This window comes from Eubalaena glacialis, chromosome 6, assembly GCF_028564815.1.
Source record: "Eubalaena glacialis isolate mEubGla1 chromosome 6, mEubGla1.1.hap2.+ XY, whole genome shotgun sequence".
Classification (NCBI taxonomy): domain Eukaryota; kingdom Metazoa; phylum Chordata; class Mammalia; order Artiodactyla; family Balaenidae; genus Eubalaena; species Eubalaena glacialis.
Genome location: NC_083721.1, coordinates 6,033,303 through 6,059,766, shown reverse-complemented (window position 1 = coordinate 6,059,766; position 26,464 = coordinate 6,033,303). Strand labels below are relative to the sequence as shown.

Here is a 26,464-nt window from a genome sequence, read left to right as displayed (position 1 = left end):
TAGTGTTTTTCTCTGTGTCTCTCTGTGTGTTTTCTCCTTTTCTTATAAGGATATCAGTTATTGGATTTAGGGCCCACCTGAAATCCAGGATGATTTCATCTCAAGATCCTTAACCAATTTCATCTGCAAAGACCCTGTTTCCAAATAAGGTCACATTCTGAGGTTTGGGGGGGAACATGAATTTTGGGGGGACATATTCTACCCACTACTGCTACTATGGTGGTCACCACTGTTATAATAATAAAAATATAAAGAAATAATATAAATAAGGAAAATAAAAAATATAAATAAATAATAAAAATTAAAAAAGAATAAAAATCAGCCTTTATTTCTCATTTTATTTTACCTGTAAAATTATATAAATAAATCAAACATAGCATCTGGTATCATTTATTATAAGATCCCTTGAGGATCTCTGCAAAGTTTGGAGCCAATACCTCATACTTTTATCACTAAAATTATGTCAAATCGTCCTTTCACAATGTATGCACATATCAAATCATCACAATGTACACTTTAAATATCTTACAATTTATTTGTGAACTGTACCTCAATAAAGTTAAAAAAAAAAGAGTAAATTCTGTTAAAAATTATGTCAGATCTAAAAGTATTGTTATTTGACTTTAACATCAAGGATTAGAGATCTGAAATAATTAGCCTCTTGCATCTTCATTCGATTAGACAACTTATTTCTGAATTGAATTTTCAAAGTCGGAGATTCATTGAGCTTTCTTTTAAGACTCATTTGGAATGTTTTGTATTCCTATTAATTATCTTGAAGCTCACTGATGTCACTGTAACAAAAGATCTGTCAGCTGGAGTTTTCAAATTTCTGATTTGTACATTTTCATGGTCATTATTAAAAGGATAAGCTTCTAAAAGTAATTCATAGTGAAATAAAGGAGCACTAGGAATTTGAGGGTAGGAAATCAGGAGTTTTTCTGGTGCGGTGTGAACATAAACGGGGTTGGGTTCAAATCCTGGATACACCGTTACCTTTCCTATCCTCTCCCATTCTTTTATTTATTTTTTTTTTGCCGTACCTCGAGGCTTGTGGGATCTTAGTTCCCTGACCAGGGATCGAACCCCGGGCCCTCGGCAGTGAAAGTGCCGAATCTTAACCACTGGACTGCCAGGGAATTCCCTCATCTTCCATTCTAAGTCCTCACCAGTGAGGACGGATAGTAATAGAACCCGGTTTTAGGGCTGTTGTGTGGTTTAAGGGAGTGGTTTATGCAAAGCCCTTAGAGCAGGTCTGGCTTGGCAAACACCTCAAAATTGTTAGCTATTATTTCAAGTAGGAAATTTGTTTCTCCCTAGGGCAGGCAGCTGGAGGGGGTGTCAAGATTGAAGTAGGTTTTGCCCTGTTGTTACCAATATTGGGTCCTCTGGCCTTGTGTGCAGTAAAGCCAATCTACTGACAATCTACTGGGTTGTGGTGTGCAGGTGTGAAGGAATGTGCAGGGTTTATTGTAGGCACCAAACAAGGAGTGTGGGCAGCTGATGGTCAAAAAACCCGAACCTCCTGATGGGTTTCAGGGAAGTGTTTTCAAGGGTAAAGTGAGGGAGGGGGGGGTGCTGTAGGGTGGGTGATCAGCTTGTGCACAATTATCTGATTGGTTGATGGTGAGGGAACCAATCATCAGGATGGTGTCATAGGAGTTAACGTCGTCAATCCTCAGGCTCCAGTTGGTCTGGGGGCTACGTGCTCACCATCATCATGCAGTTAGCTTCTTCCACTTGGTGGGGTCTTTAGTATCTGTAAAACAGCTCGGGAATGTGCATCAAATACTGTTATCTATGTCCTTCAGGGAGGAACTAAAGGTTCTGTGACTGCCACATGGCTGATTTACTTTTTAAATTGTTACCTGTTCTCCTGGACCAACTGATACTTTTGTCACTACATGTTCGCATCCTTTCAATCATTAATTCTTGAGCCAGGCTTTTGTGACTCAGGGGAGGCCTGAGATAACTATAGGTTTTCTACAGACAAGAGGCAGGTAGAGGATATGGGGTGAGGGGTCTGTCCAGGGAGGCCCCATAGGGTCTTCCTCAGTTATACTATATGATCAGCAGATGTATATTCTCTAGGGCACATGAGCTACAGTTTATGTCACTAACTTACAAAGGCATTAAGAAATACACAGAGCTTATTACTTTCTTAAATAATATTTGCAGCAAAATAGTATGCTCATGTGGTAGATTTAAGACTAAGGTGTTTGAAAAAATATTTCGTATGACAAAAATAGTATATACTCACTGTAGAAATTTTGGAAAATACAGCAAAGAAGAAAAGCAAAAATGACCTATAATCTTTGGTGGGCTTTAAAATAAAATTTACTGGGATGAAGTGAGAGAGTGGCATGGACATATATACACTACCAAATGTAAAATAGATAGCTAGTGGGAAGCAGCCGCATAGCACGGGGAGATCAGCTCCGTGCTTTGTGACCACTCAGAGGGGTTGGATAGGGAGGGTGGGAGGGAGAGGCAAGAGGGAGGGGATAGGGGGATATATGTATACGCAGAGCTGATTCACTTTGTTATATAGCAGCAACTCACACAACGTTGTAAAGCAATTATACTCCGATAAAGATGTTAAAAAATAAATAAAATTTATAATGCTTGTGACTTAAATTTGGGGAACCATGAGTCATCTTCACCTAATTTGGGGAGTAAACTTTGCATGCCCTAAGTTAAATTGTTGCGGGGTCATCTCAACCATTCATCCTGATCTAAATGAAGCTGAGCTATATTCTAGGGTCAGGGTGACCTTTCGTGGAGGGCACCTACCTGAGGGGAAGGGGAGCAGGCCTCCAGACCTCCTGGGCTCTGGTGAAGGGGCTGGAGGTCAAAACCCACCAGATCCCTCCCCGCTCCCGGGATCTTACAGCCACGACCTTCATGAGCACCCAGGGACTTAAAATAAGAGAGAGACTCAGCCATCTTAAGAAGACTAAATATACCCTCTCGCCTTTGCCCCTAACGCCCTTCATCTTGACTTTGAAACCCCCCAGGAGAGTGGGGTGGCTACCATTTGGGCTTCTTAGTAGATTTTTAATGCCTCTAACGTTTAACACAATTCAAATTATCTGTACAAATAAGACAGAGAGAGAGCCTGTTACAAACAGGTCATTCATTTCTTCCCCCCAACGTCTCTAAAACAGTGGAAGCAATTTGCTTGTAAGCCAGCCCTCCCTGCCTGGTCGGGGATGTCAGCGAAACCTGACACGGTCCTCAGCTTGTCAGCCTTTGTTCTTTAGAAGAAACAGGTGGTAAAGGGGGAAAACTGGGAACAGGCCACTCCTAAAGGAATCTGTTGTATGACAGTTCATTGAATTTTGTTTTTTCAATGCAAAACAATCATTATTTTTACTTTTTAACTCTATCCATAGGAATTGTGTTTGAAGGTTTCATTAAGTTTCCAGGTATTCCTCAGAGTAGACTTGAATGTGGTAAAAGGTGAGTATTCATAAATGATAATGAACAATTATTAAGTATTGCTTAATTAGCATGCCCCCTTCTCTGATTAAAATACACGCTTTGTACATTAGGTGCCATTGCTGAGCGGTTTAAGAATAAAAATCATGCACCCTTTAAAAACACTCTTTAGTAACAGACCGTTATTGCTGATCCAGATGGCCTATCATTTGTATTAATGACAAACTTAATTTCTTGAGTAAATTTTCACCCACTGTGCTCCCTTGATTTTTCTTGCTCAGTGAAATTTATCTGAAGCAAAATATAATAAAGCATGACATATGCATCACAGAATTAAAGTGGAGATTAATTAAAGCTGACTCCAGTTGAAGGTCATTGAGTTTTCTTAAATCTGCCAGAAAATTTTAAAGTAAGGAAGCCGCTCTTCATTTAGGTAAAGGCTTCTGTGGCTGTTCTGACCCGTGCTGTGTGTTTGCCAAAAAACCCTGTAAACAAATCCTCCTCCGGCACCCGAGCTGGTGTTTTCTGGGCTTTTCCAGCTCCGGGGAGCGCCTCCCTCCTCTTCTCGCCTCCTCTGCTACCCGGGCTCCACCTCCTTCCGCCCGAGGCATCTCCCCGCAGGTCTCTGATTGGTGAGGAGCGCAGCCTTGCCTTTTAGGGACTGTTGTCGGGCTTTCAAAGTGATAAGGGAAAGGGTCCAGCGGCTGCTTATATCAACCAATCAACTGTTGTCCTGACAGATCCCCAAATATTCCCTGGCCAATGGCGGGGAGAGCCCGAGGTGCCTGGGCCGCTCCTGGGAGAGGCAGGGCTTCAGTTGAGCTGAGAGGCGGGAGCTCAGACAGCCTTGGGCCCCTGGCCAGTCCCCACCTGGCACTTGTCTGTGTCACTTTCAGGATTTGTCTGACTCTGCGCTCCCTCGCAGGGGTGTGTTGGGGGGAGTCCTCTTGCGACTCTCAAAATGGTTATCAAAGTGTTTGTTGCTACATCATCTGGGTCCATAGCGGTAGGTGTCTGATGGAATTTGGGGGCTTTCTTCCTGTCCTATTTTCTGAATAACTCAGACTTGGAAGTAGAAGGAGCGGGTATGGCCCAGCGCTGGCTTTACATGTCTTTTTGGAGCGTGTGTAAGTAAGCCTGTGAGCCCTTTGCTTTCTGCCTTGGTTTGAATGGTGTTGAAGAAGTGTGTGTGATCTGGGACAGCTGGGTGTGGAAGGGGATTCAGGGAAGGGGGTGTGTTTGATACTAGAACTTTTAACATGTGATTTGTGTCGTGTTGTGTCGCATATATGATAGAATGGGAGGCTTTTTTTTTTGGTGGAATGTTTCTGCCATTCCTTCTGCAAGACTTAGACTAATTTAAAATTGCAAATAAATGACACTTTGTGTAACAATATTTGGAGCATATGATGGGCCAGATTACTAAAACGACTCCTGGGTGTAATTACTTGTGTATGCAATGTAATCCTAATGAAAGCGTAAAGTTAGCATGTGTAATACTATTATTTGAGAATAATGATGTCACAGTGACAAGAACAAACATCTCTAAGGCTAAAGATTTAAATGCTCTAGGAATCCAAACAGACCAAAAATAGGTACTAAAAGCCAACCTCCAAAACACTGCTTTGTCTGATTTCCTTGGGACCAGGCTGGGAACCACCCATCCATCTCTCTAAGTCCAGCTTTCATTCTGTGCCTTAAATAGGGGTAAGGGAGGGACTCGTTTATCCTTGGAAATGATTCAGGCTTTGATTTTAGGCTTGAACCTGCAGTGTCTATCTGGGACCGACATTTCGACCAGCATTTTAGCATCTAGGAGGCTGTGGAGAGAAAAGAGTTTTATTAATCCTGAGAGTTGAAGACCAGCAAAGGGGCTGTTTCCTTTTATATCTGATTCCTGGAACTTCTCGGGTTGCAGCTTGGGTTTCAGTGGTCCCTCAGCCAGGGATGATAGCCTAGACAAATGGTTGGCCCAGGGAACTGTCCTAGTGGCAGCTCCTGAATACCACCCGCGGCGCCCCCGCCTCGCCCCCTCCAGCCCTGAAAGTTCACGCAGTTTCTGGAGAGGACGAGAGGAAAACACGAGAAAAGAGCCTGGTCATTCCTTCTGAGCACAACTGGTGGGCAATTGTTTAGTGATCTCTTGAACATCTTTTAACAGAAAACGATGAGGAACAATTCCAAATGCAAAACTGCAAAATCTTTTGTGGCTGTTGATGACCTCAGAAACTTTTAGTTGATCTACAAAAAGCACATTTTTGGATTGTTTAGATTAAAAAAATTTTTTTTTGTAGAAAATAGCTTTCGTGGGCTTCAAATATGCTGTTGACACACTCATTGCTGGAAACTTTTACCACTAACCTGCCAATCTTCTGCATGTTCCATAGATCAGGTCTGAGTGGCCCCATGCATCTTTCTGGAGACAATGAACAAACTGATGGATCTCTTAGGATTATCTGATGTCCTACATTTCTTGAAGTTTGGGAGCATGATTTAGTTAGCCTGTGGGGATCTGGAGGGGTACTGTTTATTCCAGGATCTTAGAAAATCCAAGTTCATTCTGCTGCCATAAGCAAATGTTTTGGTGCCACTTGGGACTATGTGACCTGAGGAAAGTTATTGCACCTTGCTAAGCCTCAATTTCCTTATCTGTAAAATGAGGATAAGAATAGTACTCATCTCATAGCGTTGTCATGAGGACTTAGGAAATAAGCAAAGGGTGCCCAGCAGAGTGTCAAGTGCTTAATAAATATTATCATTATTAGTTTTTATTTATTTATTTATTTATTTATGGCTGAGTTGGGTCTTCGTTGCTGCGCACGGGCTTTTTTCTAGTTGCGGCGAGCGGGGGCGACTCTTCGTTGCGGTGCACGGGCTTCTCATTGCGGTGGCTTCTCTTTTTGCAGAGCACCGGCTCTAGGTGCACGGGCTTCAGTAGTTGTGGCTCACGGGCCTAGTTGCTCTGCCGCATGTGGGATCTTCCCGGACCAGGGCTCGAACCCGTGTCCCCTGCACTGACAGGCAGACTCTTAACCACTGCGCCACCAGGGAAGTCCTATCATTATTAGTTAATGTTATAATTATCAGCTATGGTTAGTTAGTATTATAATTATTATAACTATTGGTTATTAGTTAATGTTAGTTAATATTAATCAATATTTTTGTAGTTATATTTATTAGTTAATATTAGAAGATCTGCATCTGTGATGATGTTTCAGAATTGTCTCAATCCACATAAATGGAAGAATTTCTGTCTTATCCTAAAGAATGAGAACTGATTTTTCCCACGGTGTCAGTGCTAATGATTTTTGCCGGCTGGGGAATTTCACCCAGAAACTTCTTTGCAGGACGACCCCAGAGCAGCTGCCAGTACTTACGCTGTGTGTGTGGCAGTTGGTCTTTGCTACTTACTTCTTCAGTCTGTATACTTTAAAAACAGGTTCTTGCCTGTGACCTCATCAAAGAGGGCATTATGACTTCTGTTGGATGAATGAAATAAATGAAAAAGGAAAAAACCAATTGTAATCTCTTGATGAGGTTTAGGCATGCAGCTGTGTATCACATCTTTATTTTAACAGTTGATGCCAAAGCGTGGTTCCGTGTTTTACCACTTTACACACAGATTTGGGTGAAGAGACCCTGGGAGTAGGGGAGAAAGTTGTTGTATCTTCGTGGATGACACTCCTCTCCTCCTGAAGGCCATTGCCACAGGGGTTGGGGGACAAAAGGAGAGAGGACGGTCCTCCCTGTTTTCAAGATGCACAGCCCCTGGACCACCATCTTTAAGGACAGACCCTAATGGTGGCCCCTGGATTTCACAATCCTTTTTCCAGTCTTGACTGAGTGTAAATATAGAGGGAAAAACATGGCTCTTGAATTAGACGGATCTGGATGTGAACCTTGGAAAATTCTTTAATTCACTGGCACCTCAACTTTGTTATCTTAAAATGGTGATCAGAATTCTTGCTTGGCATGGCAATCAGGACGAGTCATGCCAGGGTGCGTGACTGCACAGCTTCTCGACTTGTGGTGCAAAATGCTTTTCCATGCTTTCCTCATTTCTCACCAGCACCCAGGATGAAGGCGGCGTTCTATCCATTTTGCAGATGACGCAATGGACGGGCAGAGCTTGTGCTCAGATAGCAACCTTCCCAGCCAGGATGGAAATGCAGGTCACCTCTCACTCAAATGCAGCGTGCTTTTTACTACAATACAGTGAACTTGTTTGGAAAGGTTCCTAACTGTACAAGACAATAAACGGAACATGCCAAGTGAGTGACCCAAAGATCACTCAGATGCAGCACAGTCACCAACAGTGGCCGGTGACTTCAGGACAGAGAATGAGGGTTTTTTTTTTTTTTTTTAATTATTTTATTGAGGTATAGTTGATTTACAGTGTTGTGTTAATTTCTGCTGTACAGCAAAGTGATTCAGTTTTCAGATTCTTTTCCATTATGGTTTATCACAGGATATTGAATATAGTTCCCAGTGCTCTACAGGAGGACTTTGTTTTTTCTTAAAAAATTATTTATTTATTTATCTATGGCTGCATTGGGTCTTCGTTGCTGTGCGAGGGCTTTCTCTAGTTGCGGCAAGCGGGGGCCGCTCCTCATTGCGGTGCACGGGCCTCTCACTATCGCAGCCTCTCTTGTTGCGGAGCACAGGCTCCAGACGCGCAGGCTCAGTAATTGTGGCTCACGGGCCCAGTTTTTCCGCAGCATGTGCGATCATCCCAGACCAGGGCTCGAACCTGTGTCCCCTGCATTAGCAGGCAGACTCTCAACCACTGCGCCACTAGGGAAGCCCCGGACTTTGTTGTTGATCCATTCTCTATGTAACAGTTTGCGTCTGCTAATCCCAAACTCCCAGTCCGTCCCTCCCCCACCCCCCTTCCCCTTGGCCACCACAAGTCTGTTCTCTAGGAGAATGGCACATTCTTGCGAGTCAATGTAACAGGATAGGAAGTGAAAGCACGGAGTCCTAAGCACTGGTCCGCCAGGGAATTCCCATTGTAACAGGATAAGAAAACAGAACTCTCTCAGCCTCCACTGAGGTCCCAAAGCCTCCAAGTGACACACACCCCAAGGACACTGGATCCTCCAGAGGGGCTGCCCAGAAGGACGGTGCAGCCTGTGGGACCAGCAATGGCCATGGCGCCCTGGAGAGGGGAGAGGGGGTGAGAGGTGCAGGGGGGAGTGCATCTGTGGTGAGGGCTACTGGGGTGCTGTGCACACCCCTACCCTTGAAACCATAAAGGGGGGGTGACCTTTGGGGACTGATGCGTGTCCCTAGGGTCAGCTCAGGAGGCCACACGGAGAAAGGCTGTACTTTGTGGTGGGAGCGGCGTCTAGTAGGGACCCTTGAACAAGGACCACCGGGTGGGGGTGGGGGGTGCGCCCCGCTCAGGTGGGCATCAGAGTGCGGGCAAAGGCCACGTGCCAGCCAGGTGAGCTCGTGCGCTCCCTGCTCCCCCTCTCCCTCCTCTGGGCTCATCCTAAGACCCTTCTCCAGACCCAGGCAGAAGCCAAGCGCTCCAAACAGCCAGGAGAGCCATGCTCTTGACCGAGTTTAAGTTGCTGGTGTTTGGGGAATCCGGAGGGGCAGATTTTATTTTTCTTTTCTTTATTTGGGGGCGGTGCTGAGAAATAAAATGTAGCACAATACCGTGCACCCAACAGTCAGTCAACTTCCTGTAGACGTAATAGCTTGTCTTGAGAGAAATCATAATAAACAGATTCTTTTTTTTTTTTTTTACATCTTTATTGGAGTATAATTGCTCTACAATGGTGTGTTAGTTTCTGCTGTATAACAAAGTGAATCAGTTATACGTATACATATATCCCCATATCTCCTCCCTCTTGCGTCTCCCTCCCTCCCAACCTCCCTATCCCACCCCTCTAGGTGGTCACAAGGCACTGAGCTGATCTCCCTGTGCTATGCGGCTGCTTCCCACTAGCTATCTGTTTTACATTTGATAGTGTATATATGTCCCTGCCACTCTCTCAGTTCGTCCCAGCTTACCCTTCCCCCTCCCCGTGTCCTCAAGTCCATTCTCTAGTAGGTCTGCCTCTTTATTCCCGTCTTGCCCCTAGGTTCTTCATGACCATTTTCTTTTTTCTTTTTTCTTTTTAGATTCCATATATATGTCTTAGCATATGGTATTTGTTTTTCTCTTTCTGACTTACTTCACTCTGTATGACAGACTCTAGGTCCATCCACCTCACTACAAATAACTCAATTTCGTTTCTTTTTATGGCTGAGTAATATTCCATTGTATATATGTGCCACATCTTCTTTATCCATTCATCTGTCGATGGACACTTAGGTTGCTTCCATGTCCTGGCTATGGTAAATAGTGCTGCAATGAACATTGTGGTACATGACTCTTTTTGAATTATGGTTTTCTCAGGGTATATGCCCAGTAGTGGGATTGCTGGGTCGTATGGTAGTTCTTTTTTTTTTTTTATAAATTTTATTTATTTATTTATTTTTATTTTTGCCTGCGTTGGGCCTTCGTTGCTGCGTGCGGGCTTTCTCTAGTTGCAGCGAGCGGGGGCTACTCTTCATTGTGGTGCATGGGCTTCTCATTGCGGTGGCTTCTCTTGTTGCGGAGCATGGGCTCCCAACACACGGGCTTCAGTAGTTGCGGCATGCGGGCTCAGTAGTTGTGGCTCGCGGGCTTAGTTGCTCTGTGGCATGTGGGATCTTCCTGGACCAGGGCTTGAACCTGTGTCCCCTGCATTGGCAGGCAGATTCTTAACCACTGCAACACCAGGGAAGCCCGGTAGTTCTATTTTTAGATAATAAACAGATCTTCCTCTCCTGTTTTCTCCATCTTTCTTTGACTTTCCAGCAGAAGAAACGTAAGTCAAGACTTTGGGAAATGTTCATCTGTGTAGAAACTGTGGAACAAAATGAAATCCTTTTCCATCCCACCTCAGGTCCTGAGACATGATTTTCTTTTAAAGTTCTTTTTTTTAATTGAAGTATAGTTAACTTACAATGTTGTGTTAGTTTCAAGTGTACAGCACAGTGATTCAGTTAAGTCCTGAGGCATGATTAATAGAGATGGAAATAACGCTGGTGAGGGAGTGGACCTCAGCCAGGCTGAGGCTCCCGGGAGGGTATTTGAGGGGGAAGGAAGACAGGGTTTTGGACAGAATAAAGGATGTTGCCTTCTGAATATTTAATTAAAAGTAAATCTGCCTGAGTGGTTAAGAATCCGCCTGCCAACGCAGGGGACACAGGTTTGAGCCCTGGTCCGGGAAGATCTCACATGCTGTGGAGCAACTAAGCCCATGCGCCACAACTACTGAGCCTGCGCTCAAGAGCCCGCAAGCCACAACTACTGAGCCCACGTGCCACAAGTACTGAGCCCGTGTGCCTAGAGCCCGTGCTCTGCAACAAGAGAAGCCACTGCAATGAGAAGCCCGTGCACCGCAATGAAGAGTAGCCCCCTTCGCTGCAACTAGAGAAAGCCCGTGCACAGCAACGAAGATCCAACGCAGCCAAAAATAAATAAATAAAAAATAGATAAATGTATAAAAAAAATAAAAGAGGGCATCATTCATTCTGGGAGTGAATTCTTTGACTGAAGAGAGAAAATTGTAATTGTTTCTGGGGAAGGAGTTCTAAGCTTTCAAGATGACCACATTCACAAGAAATGGCATTTGGTAGATACAGTCCTTGTACGTGAACCAAGGGTAGAGAGAAGGGCCCTAGGATGTTCTCCCTTAGGTGTGGCTGGCACTCTGATCTCAGTTGCAGAGCTGGGTGTGAGTGGGAAAGGAGAACAGGGTTATTTTACTGCATTACTCTTCAATATTCTGGGAGAAATATCCACCAGCTTTTCTAGCTTTTTTTCTCTCTTTCTCTTCTAATAATCTCCATGTGGGCTTTTCAGTTTCCTGTATTATTTCTAAAACTGCTTTTGTTCAATGTGACTCGTTCCTATTTTCATAACTGTGAATAAAGTGCCTTTTAATGTGAGTATACTTGGTATTTGAGTTTCATAGTAAATTGTCTTTTTTTCCTTCTCTCTATCATCTTTTTCTTTGTAAACAATTCTTACTTATTTTTTGGCATTAAAGCTTAGCAGAGAATTAAAAGTATTTTGAAGGCGTCAAACAAAAGCTATTATGAGAGCATTGCTATTTTTATTATGTCAATTATACATCAATGATTTAAACATTGATGAGATTAAGATTTCAGAATTTAAATGATGACCCTGTTGATCCTATGGAATGAAGAGCTGTGATTTTATGGATTTCCTTGTTTAAATATTTAGCGATATTATTTGTGTTGTATGGTATAGTTGAAGGAAGGGCTTAATTTATGTACATATAAATAAAATGGTTTTTTACAAACTGTCTAATAGTAATCTCTCTACTCTTGACCAGATTAGGAAGAAACAGCAAGAAGTAGTGGGCTTTTTGGAAGCTAATAAAATCGATTTTAAGGAGTTTGATATTGCTGGAGATGAAGACAATCGGAGGTGGATGAGAGAGAACGTTCCTGGAGAGAAGAAACCTCAAAATGGGATTCCTCTGCCCCCACAGATATTCAACGAAGAGCAGTACTGTGGGGTGAGGTTTGATTTTTTGGAAAAGTCTTCTGCATGTGTGTTTATCAGAAGTCATTTAAAGCAGATCAATTTCGAGGCAGCATTTGAATTTTTTGACATTTTTCAGGTCATGATCTATTTCTACCATTCAGTACCTGGATGGTAGATCCATGGTGAAGGATCAATAGTTAAGACTTACAAAATGATGGAAACAATAAAATAATGATTCAGAAGTTCTTGGGATTCTTTTAGGTTCCTTAATTTGTTTTGAAGAATTGAGGTCCCTTGTTCAAGCAAAATACACAATTAGTTGGAAAGAAATTCTGGTCAACCTTGCAGGGTACACATACATGCTTCCACAGGGACACTGGGTATGTTTTCAATTTTGTAAAGAATAATTTGCAAAAGTAGAGTTTGGTGTAAATGTATCTAAACAGTTTAAAAACTGTTCTGGACACCCTTCCTCCTTGTGAGGACACAGCAAGAAGATGGCCATTTATGAACCAAGAAGGGGGCTCACCAGACACTGAATCTGCTGGTGCCTTGATCTTGGACTTCCAGAACTGTGAGAAATAAATAGCTGTTGTTCATAAACCACCCAAACACAAAAAACAAAAACTGTTCTGGACATTTAATTATAATAGCAATTTTATTTTATACACTTAGTAGTCCATTTTACCATAAAATCACTTTTTCCTCAGAGTTTATAGATTCTGCTTAGTAAATCAAATTGTTGAAAGGAAACATTTAAAAATTCAAAGGGCTTTGGAGCATGAGAACTGGAGTTATCTTAGGGGTCATCTAAGTCTTCTAGGCCGTTTTTCAGATGCAGCAATCAGGGTTCTGGAAGGCAGAGGGAATCAATTGCCCAGAGCGGACTACTTTTTTTTAAAAAATTAATTAATTAATTAATTAATTTTTGGCTGCATTTGGTCTTCGTTGCTGCGTGTGGGCTTTCTCTAGTTGCGTAGGGGGGGCTACTCTTTGTTGTGGTGCATGGGCTTCTCATTGCGGTGGCTTCTCTTGTTGCAGAGCACGGGCTCTAGGCGCCCAGGCTTCAGTAGTTGTGGCTCGCGGGCTCTAGACGGCAGGCTCAGTAGTTGTGGCGCATGGGCTTAGTTGCTCCGTGGCATGTGGGATCTTCCTGGACCAGGGCTCAAACACATGTGCCCTGCATTAGCAGATGGATTCTTAACCACTGTGCCACCAGGGAAGTCCCAGAGCTGACGACTTCTGAAGGCTGGAGCCAGGTGTAGCAATCTTCACTCACCTCTTCTCTTCTTGCTGCACAAAACTGTTCGTCCTTTAGCTTAGCTTCTCTTTACTGTTACGTTTCTCACCTAAAACAGGTGTCATCAAGCTATAGCCAGAGGGCCAAGGACTGCAGCTGCCTGTTTTGGTAAAGTTTTATTGGACACATCTGCACTAATTCACTTACCTAGTGCCTATAGCTAATTTTGCATGATGGCAGAGTTGAGCAGTTGCAACAGAGACCATATGACCCACAAAGCCAGAAATATCTATGATCTGCCCATTTACAGAAAAGCTTTTGGGCCTTTTATTTGAATCATGAATTGTTTTGTTGTTGGGGGTTTGCATTAGTTTCCTAGGGCTGATGTAACCAAACACCACAAACCTGGTGGTTCTTATGGACTGTGTGTTTGTGTCCCCCCCAAATTCATATGTTGAAGTCCTAATGCCCAATGTGATGGTGTTTGGAGATGGGGCCTTTGGGAGGTGATTAGGGTTAGATGAGGTGCCGAGGGTGGGGTCCCCATGATGGGATTAGTGCCCTTACAGGAAGAAGAAGAGAGAGAGAACGGTTTCTCTTCACCATGTGAACAAACAGCCAGAGGCAACTGTCTGTAAGCCAGGAAGAGAGCAGAACCCAACTATGCTGCACCCAGGATGCATTTCTGTTATTTAAGCCACCCAGCCTATGGTATTTTGTTATGGCAGCCCGAGATATTACAGTGTCTTAAAATAACAGAAATTTATTCTCTCACAGTTCTGGAGGCCAAAGTTTGAAATCAAGGTGTCAATAGTGTTGGTTTCTTCTGGTGGCTCTGAGGGAAAATCTGTTCCCTGACTTTCTCCTGGCTTCTGGTAGCTGACAACAATCTCTGGCATCCCTTGTCTTGTTGACATATTATGCCCATCTCTGCCTCCATCTTTACATGGTCTTCTTGCAGGTCTCTTTGTGTCTTCACATGGCCTTCTTTTTAAAAAATAATTAATTAATTAATTAATTAATTAATTAATTTTTGGTTGTGTTTGATCTTCGTTGCTGTGCGTGGGCTTTCTCAAGTTGCAGCGAGTGGGGGCTATTCTTTGTGGCAGGGCGCGGGCTTCTCATTGCGGTGGCTTCTCTTGTTGCAGAGCACAGGCTCTAGGTGTGCGGGTTTCAGTAGTTGTGGCACACGGGCTCAGTAGTTGTGGCTCACAGGCTCTAGAGAGCAGGCTTAGTAGTTGTGGCGCAGGAGCTTAGTTGCTCTGCGGCATGTGGGATCTTCCCAGACCAGGGCTCGAACCCGTGTCCCCTGCACTGGCAGGTGGATTCTTAACCACTGCACCATCAGGGAAGTCCCCACATGGCCTTCTTATAAGGGCAAAAATTCATTGGAATAGGGTCCATCCTAGTCCAACACAGCCTCATCATAACTAACTACATCTGTAAATATCTTTATCTCCAAATGAGGTCACTTTCTGAGGTCCTGGGTGGACATGGCTTTATAGGCGACAGTACAGGCTGTGTGAATTTACATGGCTGTGTTAGGATTCCTCAGAGGCTTAGCTCAAAGTCCTGTGGATGTGGGAGTGTCTTCAAACAGTCTTAACGTGGCAAGCAGTTATTTAGTGGAACATATGGTCCAGTCCAGCTCTCCTGGGATTGAAGCTGGGGCTTCTCAGAGTGTAGAGAGCACTTGCTCTGTGAGGAAGAGTCCCTCCCCTCTACCCCACACTCCTCTCCCCACCCCCTCCAGACCTCCTGGCCTCCGGACATCCCTCAACCCTGAGCTGAATTTTTTTTTTTTGAATTTGACCTTATGTTTATTTATTTATTTATTTATTTATTTATTTATATTTTTGGCTGCGTTGGGTCCCTGTTGCTGCGCGCGGGCTTTCTCTAGTTGCGGTGAGCGGGGGCTACTCTTGGTTGCGGTGCGTGGGCTTCTCATTGTGGTGGATTCTCTTGTTGTGGAGTGCGGGTTCTAGGCGCGGGGGCTTCAGTAGTTGTGGCACGCAGGCTCAGTAGTTGTGGCTTGTGGGCTCTAGAGCACAGGCTCGGTAGTTGTGGCGCATGGGCTTAGTTGCTCTGCGGCATGTGGGATCTTCCTGGACCAGGGCTCGAACCTGTGTCCCCTGCATTGGCAGGCAGATTCTTAACCACTGCGCCACCAGGGAAGTCCCTGAGCTGAAATTTTAAGAACTGCAACTCTTCTTGGATAAAGAAAGGGAGAATAAGTTCTTTTGGGGGAGGTAGTGGTGGTGAGCAATTTTTATTTTTCATAAAATTTTTTAACAATTGAAAAATTAATAGATGTGCACACAGAAAAATTAAAATAGTTCCAGAGTTGCCTGCAGTGAAGATTCTTCTCCCTCCCATTTCAGCCCCCTCTAGTTCCTTCCTCTCAGGTGGGCCAGCTTCATGGATCTGCCATCTGGGAAGTCACACCAGACCCCACTCAAGAGAGCTCTCAGCTTGGTTTAACGCTCTACTGGTGCTGTCTTGAAATTCATAATGATTTTTGAACAAGGGAAGCCTTGTTTTTATTTTGCACTGGGGCCTGCAAATTATGTAGCCGGTCCTGCTCTGACCAACCAATGCTGGCAATTTCTTGTTTGGCCTTCCAGGAATTTTCTATGTGCATTAACAATTGCATATCACTTAAAAATGGGGGTGTACTCTGTACACTTTGTTCTTTTCACTTAATAACCATATCTCAGAGATCATTGCATAGCTGCACATACTCTTTTTTTAAAAACAGTTTCATTTTATATTGGAGTATAGTTGATTAACAATGTTGTATTAGTTTCAGGTGTACAGCAAAGTGATTCAGTTATACATATACATGTATCTATTCTTTTTCAAATTCTTTTCCCATTTAGGTTACTACAGAATATTGAGCAGAGTCCCCTGTGCTATACAGTAGGTCCCTGTTGGTTATCCGTTGTTTTTTTTTTAAAATTAATTAATTAATTAATTTTTTGGCCGCGTTGGGTCTTCGTTGCTGTGCGGGCTTTCTCTAGTTGCGGCGAGCGGGGGCTACTCTTCGTTGCAGTGCGTGGGCTTCTCATTGCGGTGGCTTCTCTTGTTGCGGAGCACGGGCGCTAGGCGTGTGGGCTTCAGTAGTTGTGGCACGTGGGCTTCAGTAGTTGTGGCTTGTGGGCTCTAGAGTGCAGGCTCAGTAGTTGTGGCGCACGGGCTTCGTTGCTCCACGGCGTGTGGGATCTTCCTGGACCAGGGCTCGAACCTTTGTCCCCAGCATTGGCAGGTGGATTCTTAACCACTGAGCCACCAGGGAAGTCCCTGGTTATCCATTTTAAATATAGCAGCGTGTACATGTCAACCCCAAACTCCCAATCCATCCCTCTCCCTTACCCTTCCCCCCTGGTAACCATAAGTTCATTCTCTAGGGCTGTGAGTTTGTTTCTATTTTGTAAATAAGTTCATTTGTATCATTTTTTAAGATTCCGCATATAAGTCATAGCATATGATATTTGTCTTTCTCTGTCTGACTTACTTCACTTAGTATGATAATCTCCAGGTCTATCCATGTTGCTGCAAATGGCACTATTTCTTTTTTTTTTTTTTTTTTTAATCCCTCCCTCCCTGTCCCCTTTGGTAACCATAAGTTTGTTTTCTATGTCTGTGAGTCTATTTCTGTTTATAAATAAGTTCATTTGTATCATTTTTAATTTTTTAATTTTATTATTTATTGATTGATTGATTCATTATATGTCATTTTTCAAATGGCATTATTTCATTCTTTTTAATGGCCGAGTAATATTCCATTGTATATATGTACCACATCTTCTTTATCTATTCATCTGTCAGTGGACATTTAGGTTGCTTCCATGTCTTGGCTACTGTAAACCATGCTGCAATGAACATTGGGGTGCATGTATCTTTTCAAGCCATGTGTTTCTCCAGATATATGCCCAGGAGTGGGATTGCTGGATCATATACTGTTTATTTTAATGGCTGCAAAACATTCCATTGGATGTGACATAATTTATTGGCACAGTCCTCTAATGGAGAACATTCAGGTTGTTTCCAGTCTTTCTCAGCTACAAACGATGCTGCAGGAAACCTCTTTATGGGTACAGTGCTTTGTATTCAGTCTGAGTATATGTATAGGATAAATTCCTAGAAGGTGTGCTGAGTTACAGCATATACGCTTCTCACCCTTCAATAGATATTAAACCTGGACTATAGTTGCACCAATTTACATTTTCAAACGTAATTTGAGTGTGGCTGTTTCCCTGTGACTTTGACAACACTCTATATGCACACTTTTGGATCTTCGCCAATCTGTTAAGTGAAAAATGTGTTCTCATTGCTTTGACTTGGATTTCTGTCTTAATGGGTGAGGCTGAACATCTTTTTCTCTGTTTATAAGCTCTCTGTGATTTTTTCTATGACTTACTAGTTTTCTATTTGGTTCCAGGTAACGTTTACTGGTTTGTAAGAGTCTTTACTTTTGAAGGAAAGTAGCCCTGTCACTACCATTGCAAATATTTTCCCATGTTTCTTATTTGTCTTTTGACTTTTTAAAGAGATTTTTTTGGAATGCAGGACTTAAAATTGTTTTGTGCAGACAGATCTATTAATCCTTTTTAAAAAAATGGTTCCTGTCTTGTTTAGAAAATTGTTCTGCACTCTAAAATTATCAAAGGAATCATCTCATGTTTTCTTCTAGTACTTTTCCAGTGAAAGTAGGATTTAAAACCTCTTACTTTTGCTTATTTTAGCTGTCCTTTTCAATCAAGGCTAGTTACGGTAGAAACAATATTGAAGCATTTTCTTTCAACCTATGTTAATTTCCAGGGTAAAAGTTCTGCAGTTATTTTCTGCTATAAAAATAAAACCTCAAAGGCATTTTAAATTCTGTTTTGCTGTGATCTAGCAATGCTTTTCATTTTAATTGTGGAAGAAGAAGAAAAGAATTCCCAAGTAAGAAAAAAGGCTTCTATTTTTAAGATGTATTTTCCTATTACAAGTATGGCTCTAATGAGACAAGCATACAAATTATTTTATGTTTAACTGTTTTTAATTCTTTTCAGTTCTGCCTTCAGAGAGGTATTAGAAGTTTTTTTTACTAGCAACTTTGCTAAATTTGCTTTTCTGCAGTCTGTGGATATTCTTAACAAAAGTTCATTAATGAGGCAAAGGACTTTGTTTTCAGAAAGTAGGTAAAAATGACTATTTGTATTGTAGGTTCTGATTTTGAAAGGAGACTCAAAGGTTATGAAGGATATGTCAGGTTTAAAATGGCATAAATCTACTCAATATTCTGTAATAACCTATATGGGAAAAGAATCTGAAAAAGAATGGATATATGTGTATGTATAACTGAATCACTTTGCTGCACACCTGAAACTAACACAACATTGTAAATCAACTATACTCCAATATAAAATAAAAATTAAATAAAAAAAGAAAGTGATAAACCTGCTTTAAAAAAATAAAATGGCATAAATCTGGATGGTCAATGTATCTTTCCACACGATTGAAATGTGGACTGTCAGAATAATGCTACCATTTAAGTTGAATCACTGGACTCTGGATTCTTTTTTTTTGTTTGTTTTTAAAGGAATTCCTTTATTTTTTAAAAATTATTTATTTATTTATTTATTTTTAGCTGTGTTGGGTCTTCGTTTCTGTGCAAGGGCTTTCTCTAGTTGCGGCGAGCGGGGGCCACTCTTCATCGCGGTGCGCGGGGCTCTCACTATTGCGGCCTCTGCTGTTGCGGAGCACAGGCTCCAGAAGCGCAGGCTCAGTAGTTGTGGCTCACGGGCCCAGTTGCTCCGCAGCATGTGGGATCTTCCCAGACCAGGGCTCGAACCCACGTCCCCTGCATTGGCAAGCAGACTCTCAACCACCGCGCCACCAGGGAAGCCCTGGACTCTGGATTCTTGAATGGTCACCTATATGCCATACCTGATGATCGCAGCAGGGAGAGGGGACCTCAAGGGCAAGCAGTGGCTTTCTCTGCACCAGGACAGTGAGAGGGCTGGGTGTCACAGGTAGTTCTGAGTACCATCGTGTCCCTGCCAGCTTGAACCCCTGCTGCTCTGGGCAGAATAGATGAAGATGTTATCGTGAGGGCATGGCAGACAACTGTTGGCCACAGAAAGGGGACACCACCGGGAAGCCAGCACAGTGGAGGCCGGGTCACCCGCCTGGCAGAAAAACACTAACAGGAAGTAGTCAACTTGTCTGTTGATGCCAAGTTGGAGTCTGTGCATTTTCGCCTAGGTGAGGGCTGGGGTGCCTGCCTGGGCCTGGGCGCAGCAGCCAAAGGGGACCTTGACCATTCAGCAGAGAGGCAAGTATCTGTGGGGACCCAGGACTGCAAGGGAGGATAGGATGCCTGCCCAATTAGGGCAGGGGGAGGGCGTTCTCAACACACTGATGTTACTGAACAGGCTATTTTATTTTATTTTTTAATTAAAATTTCTTTTTCAGTATGATCACAATTTTATTATATCTTATATATAACTTTGACAGTACATATACCAACACGTTAATAAAAGTTACTTTTTGTTTTGCCATTATGGGCAATTTTTCCTTGCCTTTTAAAAAAAAATTTATTGAAGTATAATTTATTTACAATGTTGTGTTAATTTCTGCTATACAGCAAAGTGACTCAGTTATACATATATATTCTTTTCATATTCTTTTCCATTATAGTTTATCACAGGATATTGAATCTAGTTCCCTGTGCTCTACAGTAGGCCCTTGTCGTTTATCCATCCTCTGTATAATCGTTGGCATCTGCTAATTCCAACCTCCTAGGCCTTCCCTCCCCCACCCCCTCCCCCTTGGCAACCACAAGTCTTGAACAAGCTATTTTATGTTATTAAAATTTTATTATGAAATGTGCCATAGATGATAAAAAATATGTAGTTTAAAGAGGGATAATAAAAATGAACAACTATGTGCACACCATCGGTTTGAGTAGCGTGATATCTCCAGAAATTTAAAAGCATACTGCGTGCTTCTCCCTGATCGTGTCCAGCTCCCTTTGCACGAGAGGGAGCCAGGGTAGTGAATTTTGTGTTTACCGTTCCTTTCCTTTTCTCCCATCTCCCATGTATACACACCCAAGGAATACATTGTTTTGTTTTGCCTATTTTTGAGCTTTTTATAAATGGACTCATACTATCTGTATTTTTTGAGTTGCTTCTTTCACCAACATATTTCAAAGATACAACCATGTTGATTGGTGTTGTTCCTAGTTTATTCATTTTCATTGCTTCAGAGTGGACACTGGTGTGTGTCTTAGTCCGTCCGAGCTGCTATAACAAAATGCCACAGACTTCGTGGCTTATGAGCAAGAGAAATTTATTTCTCATAGTTCTGGAGGCTGGAAAGTCCAAGATCAAGGTGTCAGCGTGGTTGAGTTCTGATAAGGGCCCCCTGTTTCACAGCTAGTGCCTTCTTGCTTTGTCCTCACGTGATGGAAGGGGTGAGGGAGCTCTGGGGGGGGGGTCTCCTCATAAAGGGCACTAATTCCATTCACAAGGGCTCCACCTTCATGACCTAGGTCATCACTCTCAGTATGTTTAGCTCTAACAGACAATACAAAGAGTTTTTTAAAGCTGAGCTGAGGGATGGTCACACTTCGGAACTAAAGATGGCAGTGATTCCAGGAGAGGGAAGACAGCTTCGTGGATGTTTGAAGCACTGGTGAGATCACCCCCACATTTCCAGTCACTCTAAGAAGGTTTTTGTTGTTGTTTTGATCTGACCTTCCCTCTAGGTCCTGGGAGTCAGGACTGGGGTCAAGTGGAGTAGAACCTTTGTGCGTTGCCCATTTTTACCACTTTTTTTTTGGTAAAATATATTTTTCAATTTCATGAAAAAAGATGGTGACAGTGGCTGACAATTTAAAAATATTTTCCTCCTTAACAAAATAATCCATCAACTCTATTTCAACCCCTCTCCCATTTAAAAAATGTTCTAAACCATTTGCTCTGGCTCCCTGTGGCAGCTCAGGGGAGGCCCCACAGGAGACATCCTTTAACTGTGGCCGTTAGTAAAGAGATTGTGTAGTTCTTCATGTTTGTGTGTCCTCTTCTGTATATATTTAGAACATTTTTCTATTGAGTTTTTGTCTTTTCCTTATGATGGAAAAAGGACAAGCATAATATATATTATATATATGTATATATATATACACATAATTAAGAAGAGCATAAAAAATGTGAAGTCCCTCCAAAAGAATCTAACAAGAGATGTCTGGAGAAAATTTAAATGTTACGCAAGACTTAAATAAATGATGCTATAGAACATATCCTTGGGTTGACCATCTTTATAAAAAGGTAGTATCTTAAAGATCCTAATTCTTCCCAAATTGATCTATAGATCCAATACTTTTTCAGTCAAAATCCCAGAAAGAATTTTTGTAGAACCAAGCAAGATAATTTACCTAAAATGAAAAAGGAAAGGTCTACGAATAGCAAGAAGAAGCAGAAAATAAGCAAGTCTCATTATAAAGCTGTGATCATGAAGACAGTGTGATATTGAAGGATAAATAGACAGGTAGACCTAATGTCCGGAAATAGAGCCCCACACAATACACAACTGGTTATGACAGTGCTGGCATGGCAGATAGATGGGGAAAGAATGGACTTTTTAATAAATGTGGATGAAACAATTGGATGAAATAACTGGTGATTTAAAAAAATTAAAATAATTATTAAAAAATTTACCCTTATTTCTTTTTTAAAAATTGAGATGTAATTGACATATAACATTATATTAGTTTTAGGTGTGCAACACAATGATTTGATATATGTATATACTGCAAAATGATTACCACAATAAGTTTCATTAACATCTATCACTTCATGTAGTTACCATTTTTTCCTTGTGATGAGAACTTGTATGATCTAGTCTCTTAGCAACTTTCAATTTTTTTTTCAATTTTTTTTGTCTTATTGATTCTTACTGATCTCTATCTATATACAGCTCTATCTCTATATAATTTTTTTCCTATTTGCTAAATCTCTGCTCTTTATTTTTTCCTTCCATATTCTTTGGTTTCTTTTTTCCCCCAACTTTAATGCTTGACTCACTACTTTTAAAGCTTTTTTCTTTTCTAATGTAGATATTTAAGGCTATAAATTGCCCTCTGAGTACTTCTTTAGCTCATGCCATGTATTTTGATATGCAATATTTTCATTGTTGTTTCTAAAACATTTGTAGTCCATAATATGATTTCTTTTTTGACCCATGCATTGAGATTTGGATATATTTGGAGTTACTTCTATTATTTTGTTATGTACTTTTTATTTTTCCAACTTTTGCAGTTTCTTTCTTTTTTCATCTTTTCTTGACTTTATTTTGACTAAAGTCTTTTTTCCTAATTATGTTTCTCCGTTTACTTAATATAAGCTATCTGTTCTCTAGTGGTTACCTTAGTTATTTTAACAACCATACTTAATTTAAATTAGGTAAGATTGTATCTTTACTTTAACCCTAATCATGTGTTCGGTTATTTTAGTATTTTAATTTGTTGGCCATTATACAACCTCACAACATTTCTACTTGTTGTTTTTATAGTCAAGGTTTGTTTAGATTTAGATTTACCCACATATTTATTAATATCTTTGCTCATTATTTCTTCTTGCATCTTAGATAATCCACCTGGAATCATTTTCCTTCTGCCTAATTGCGTCCTATAAGAGTTTCTTTAAGTGAGGGTCTGTTGGTGGTAAATCCTCTAAATTTTTTTTTGTTTAAAAAAGACATTTTTCCAGACAAGTGTCTTTATTTCACTCATGTATGAAAAATAGTTTCACTAAGTCTAGAATTCTGAGTCAAGGGTTTTTTTTTTGTAAGCATGTTGAAATTATTTTACTTTCTTCTGACTTCTGCATTGCTATTGAGAAGCCAGTTGTCAATCTAATGCCATACTTTGTGGGGGAAACTATTTCCTTTTCCCCTCCCTTCTACCCCTCCCTCCATGGGCTGCATTATAATCTTTCTCTAGGATGTGTCTAGATTTAGAGGTTTTTTTTTTTTTTTTTTTTTTGCCACGTGGCAGTGAAAGCGCCAAGTCCTAACCACTGGACTGCCAGGGAATTCCCTAGAGTTCTTCTTAGTTATCCAGTTTAGGATTATTTTTGGGCTTCCTGAGTCTAAGGGTTGGTATCTTCAGCAAGTCTAGAAGATTATTAGTCATATATGTTTGAGTATGGCTTTCCCCCCATTGTCTCTGTTAGCTTCTCCTATAAGATGTGTGTTAGACCTTCTCATTCTGTCTTCCTATAATAATATTTCTTCCACATTTTTCATCCTTTTTCCCCCCTCTCCAGATAATGTCTTTGGTTGAATCTCCCAGTTAGCTAAATTGTTTTCTTCTGATGTGGTCTAATTAGCTATTTAATCCACATTTTCATTGTTAGGAGGACTTTTTGGTTCTTTCCAAATTTGCTTAATTGTTCTTTCTAGTTTGTTTCTTGTGTTTCCAAGCTTTTCTTTCATTTCTTTATGTATATTAAATATAGATATTTGATATTTTCTGCCTGATAATTCCAGTGTCTGATTCTGCTTTCTATTATTTCTGCTGGCTTTCACTCATGGTATATTTTTATTTCCTTATTTATTTTGTGATTTTTGACTCTGAATTGCTCATTTAAAAAAATGCTATTTGCAGATACTCTTTGAGCCTGGAATTTGTTTCTGCTAGTTTCCTGGGAGCTCTATAAAAGTTAGAACCCTTTCAACTTGATTTCCTTTGAAGATTTTCTGGACCACACATGTCATGGGAATTTGGATCAAAAACTCTCATGAATTTTGGTTTGTAGTTATAAATTCTCAGAGAATGTTTTCTCTTTCACTGAGCACCAAAGTTGAATCAAGGAAGTTTTCTTCCATTCTGTTTTTCATGGCAAAGTTTTTTCTCATTTATATTTACATTGAGGGTAGAGCCCTCAGTGGGGTTCTGGTGTGTGTGCCTGTGTATATATGTATATATGTGCATGTATGTGTGTATCTATGTATATGTGTGTATGCATGTGCATATGTATGTGTATGTATATATATATGTGTCTGTATGTGTATCTCTATACATCTATGTATATACGTGTATGTATGTGTTTATATGTGCACATGTATGTGTATGTATGTGTGTGTCTGTATGTGCAAATGTATATCTCTGTGTGTGTATGTATGTGTGTGTATGTTTATGTGTGTGTGTTTTATAGAACTCCCCACCTTAAGGAGGCCCAGGCTTTATCCACTTCCCTCTTTTCTCTCTGTGGCATCAGAGTGGAAGATAAAGTTTTCCTGGTTTTGTAAGAAACTCTCAACGTGGATGGTGGCCTTGTTGTGTGCTTTTTCTTAGGATTCTTGATCTCACTTGGCTATACTCTTTTTTTTTTTTTTTCCCAGTACCAGCTTAGCAATGCACTTATACTTTTTTTTCTTAATCTGGCTTAAAAATTTTTTTTTCAAGATGGTGTTTTAGGGCATCTAATCTGCCACACTAACGGAAGAAACCATTTCATACTCATTATTTTCTATATCTATTTGTTAACATCAAGTAAAAAATATGGACAAACTGTTCTTCAGTCCTCTGAAATTCTGAAGAAGCTATATGGACTTAAGTTGAAGCAAAACACGATCTGTTCAATTATAAGAAAACTTATCTTGACTTGAAAGCTTCTAGAGTTGACAACTAGAGATTGTCAGATATTTATCTATGGAATTTTAAGAAACTGGCATAAATTTACTTTATTACCTTTTACCTACTTACTAGTACTATACTACTAATGAATTCTATCATGTAATCTTTAACAACCACCTAGTAAGTGTGTGCTCTGGGAATTAGTGAGAATTTCTGATACCAAAGAATCACTTACCATGCTATATTTCCCTCAGCTAAGATTTGAGGCAGTTTACAAAAATACATTCAGTACAAAAGAAGAAAATTAATCACTGAGAGAATCAGGGCTACAGGTAGGAAAATAAATCTTAGGCTAAGATGAACACATGAGAAGTACATAACATTTTCTTCCCAATATAGGTGGCCTGTCTTTGGTTTTAAGCTCTTAACACACATAAGAGGAGGGTAGGCAATAACATGACCATGTTGGTTTGAGTGTCCTGTTCAGTTCAGGCCAGACTAACCCTGTACCTTCTGAGCCTTTTGGCACCACTGTTGAAATTGCATCACAGCCCCAATGACAAAGATTGGCAGTAAGAAAGTGGCCAGGGAGTATCTTTTATGTTTAATGATAAAAAGTGAAACTCTTCTGAGCTATTGACAACTACACTACTGGAGAGTTGGTTTAGGGCTGGACCCACCTGGTGAAGCACTGACCTGGATGTGGTCTGGCATGGGGATGGAGTTTCACTGAGCTTCCGGTTTCTATCTGCTACCAGGTTTCAGATCACTGTGCAGTTTTTCCCATTTTGGCAAAACAAGCACCTTTCTAAACCCTCCGTAATCTTGTGGCTCCTGATTATCAGAAGGGCCTGAGACAGGTCTGGGCCCTTAGAAGCTACTATAATAACAGCAGAGAAATCCTGTGTTGGTTTAATTGTTTTAGTCCTGTGTTGTTTGGACCCTGATTAGGGTCCAAATCCATAGGGTCAAATTATAAGGAAACCAGCTAAAGATGTGAAACTTTTAGAGAAGTCTTCCACTATGTATGTTTTTTTTTTTCCTAACATCTTTACTGGAGTATAATTGCTTTACAATGGTGTGTTAATTTCTGCTTTATAACAAAGTGAATCAGCTATACATATACATATATCCCCATATCTCCTCCCTCTTGTGTCTCCCTCCCACCCTCCCTATCCCACCCCTCTAGGTGGTCACAAAGCACCGAGTTGATCTCCCTGTGCTATGCGGCTGCTTCCCACTAGCTATCTAGTTTACATTTGGTAGTGTATATATGTCCATGCCACTCTCTCACTTCGTCCCAGCTTACCCTTCCCCCTCCCCGTGTCCTCAGGTCCATTCTCAACGTCTGCATCTTTATTCCTGTCCTGCCCCTAGGTTCTTCCTCAGTATGTATGCGTGTTGTCAGCAATTCCTGAGCAGGAACAATTTGTGTGTGTGTGTGTGTGTGTGTGTTCTCACTGTACTGTAATAGGCACAATGCAGGTGTGTAAAAACAAATGTAAACTTCATGGTTCAGTTTCCTAAATTTGGGTTTGATCATTTTGGCAAAACAAATGGGGATAACATTTTGTGTTAGCGCCTCACTTAATGACTA

General features: G+C 41.2%; 1 protein-coding gene across 1 annotated transcript in view; it reads left to right on the top strand.

Annotated features, from left to right (window-relative positions):
• Positions 1–4,277: 4,277 nt before the first annotated feature.
• SH3BGR (SH3 domain binding glutamate rich protein) overlaps positions 4,278–26,464 on the top strand; it is a 58,941-nt gene continuing 36,754 nt past the window's right edge. The window contains exons 1-2 of the mRNA XM_061192860.1: positions 4,278–4,447; positions 11,841–12,026. Coding sequence (XP_061048843.1) covers positions 4,403–4,447; positions 11,841–12,026 — 231 coding nt within the window. The 5' untranslated portion in view covers positions 4,278–4,402. The remainder of the gene's footprint in view (positions 4,448–11,840; positions 12,027–26,464) is intronic.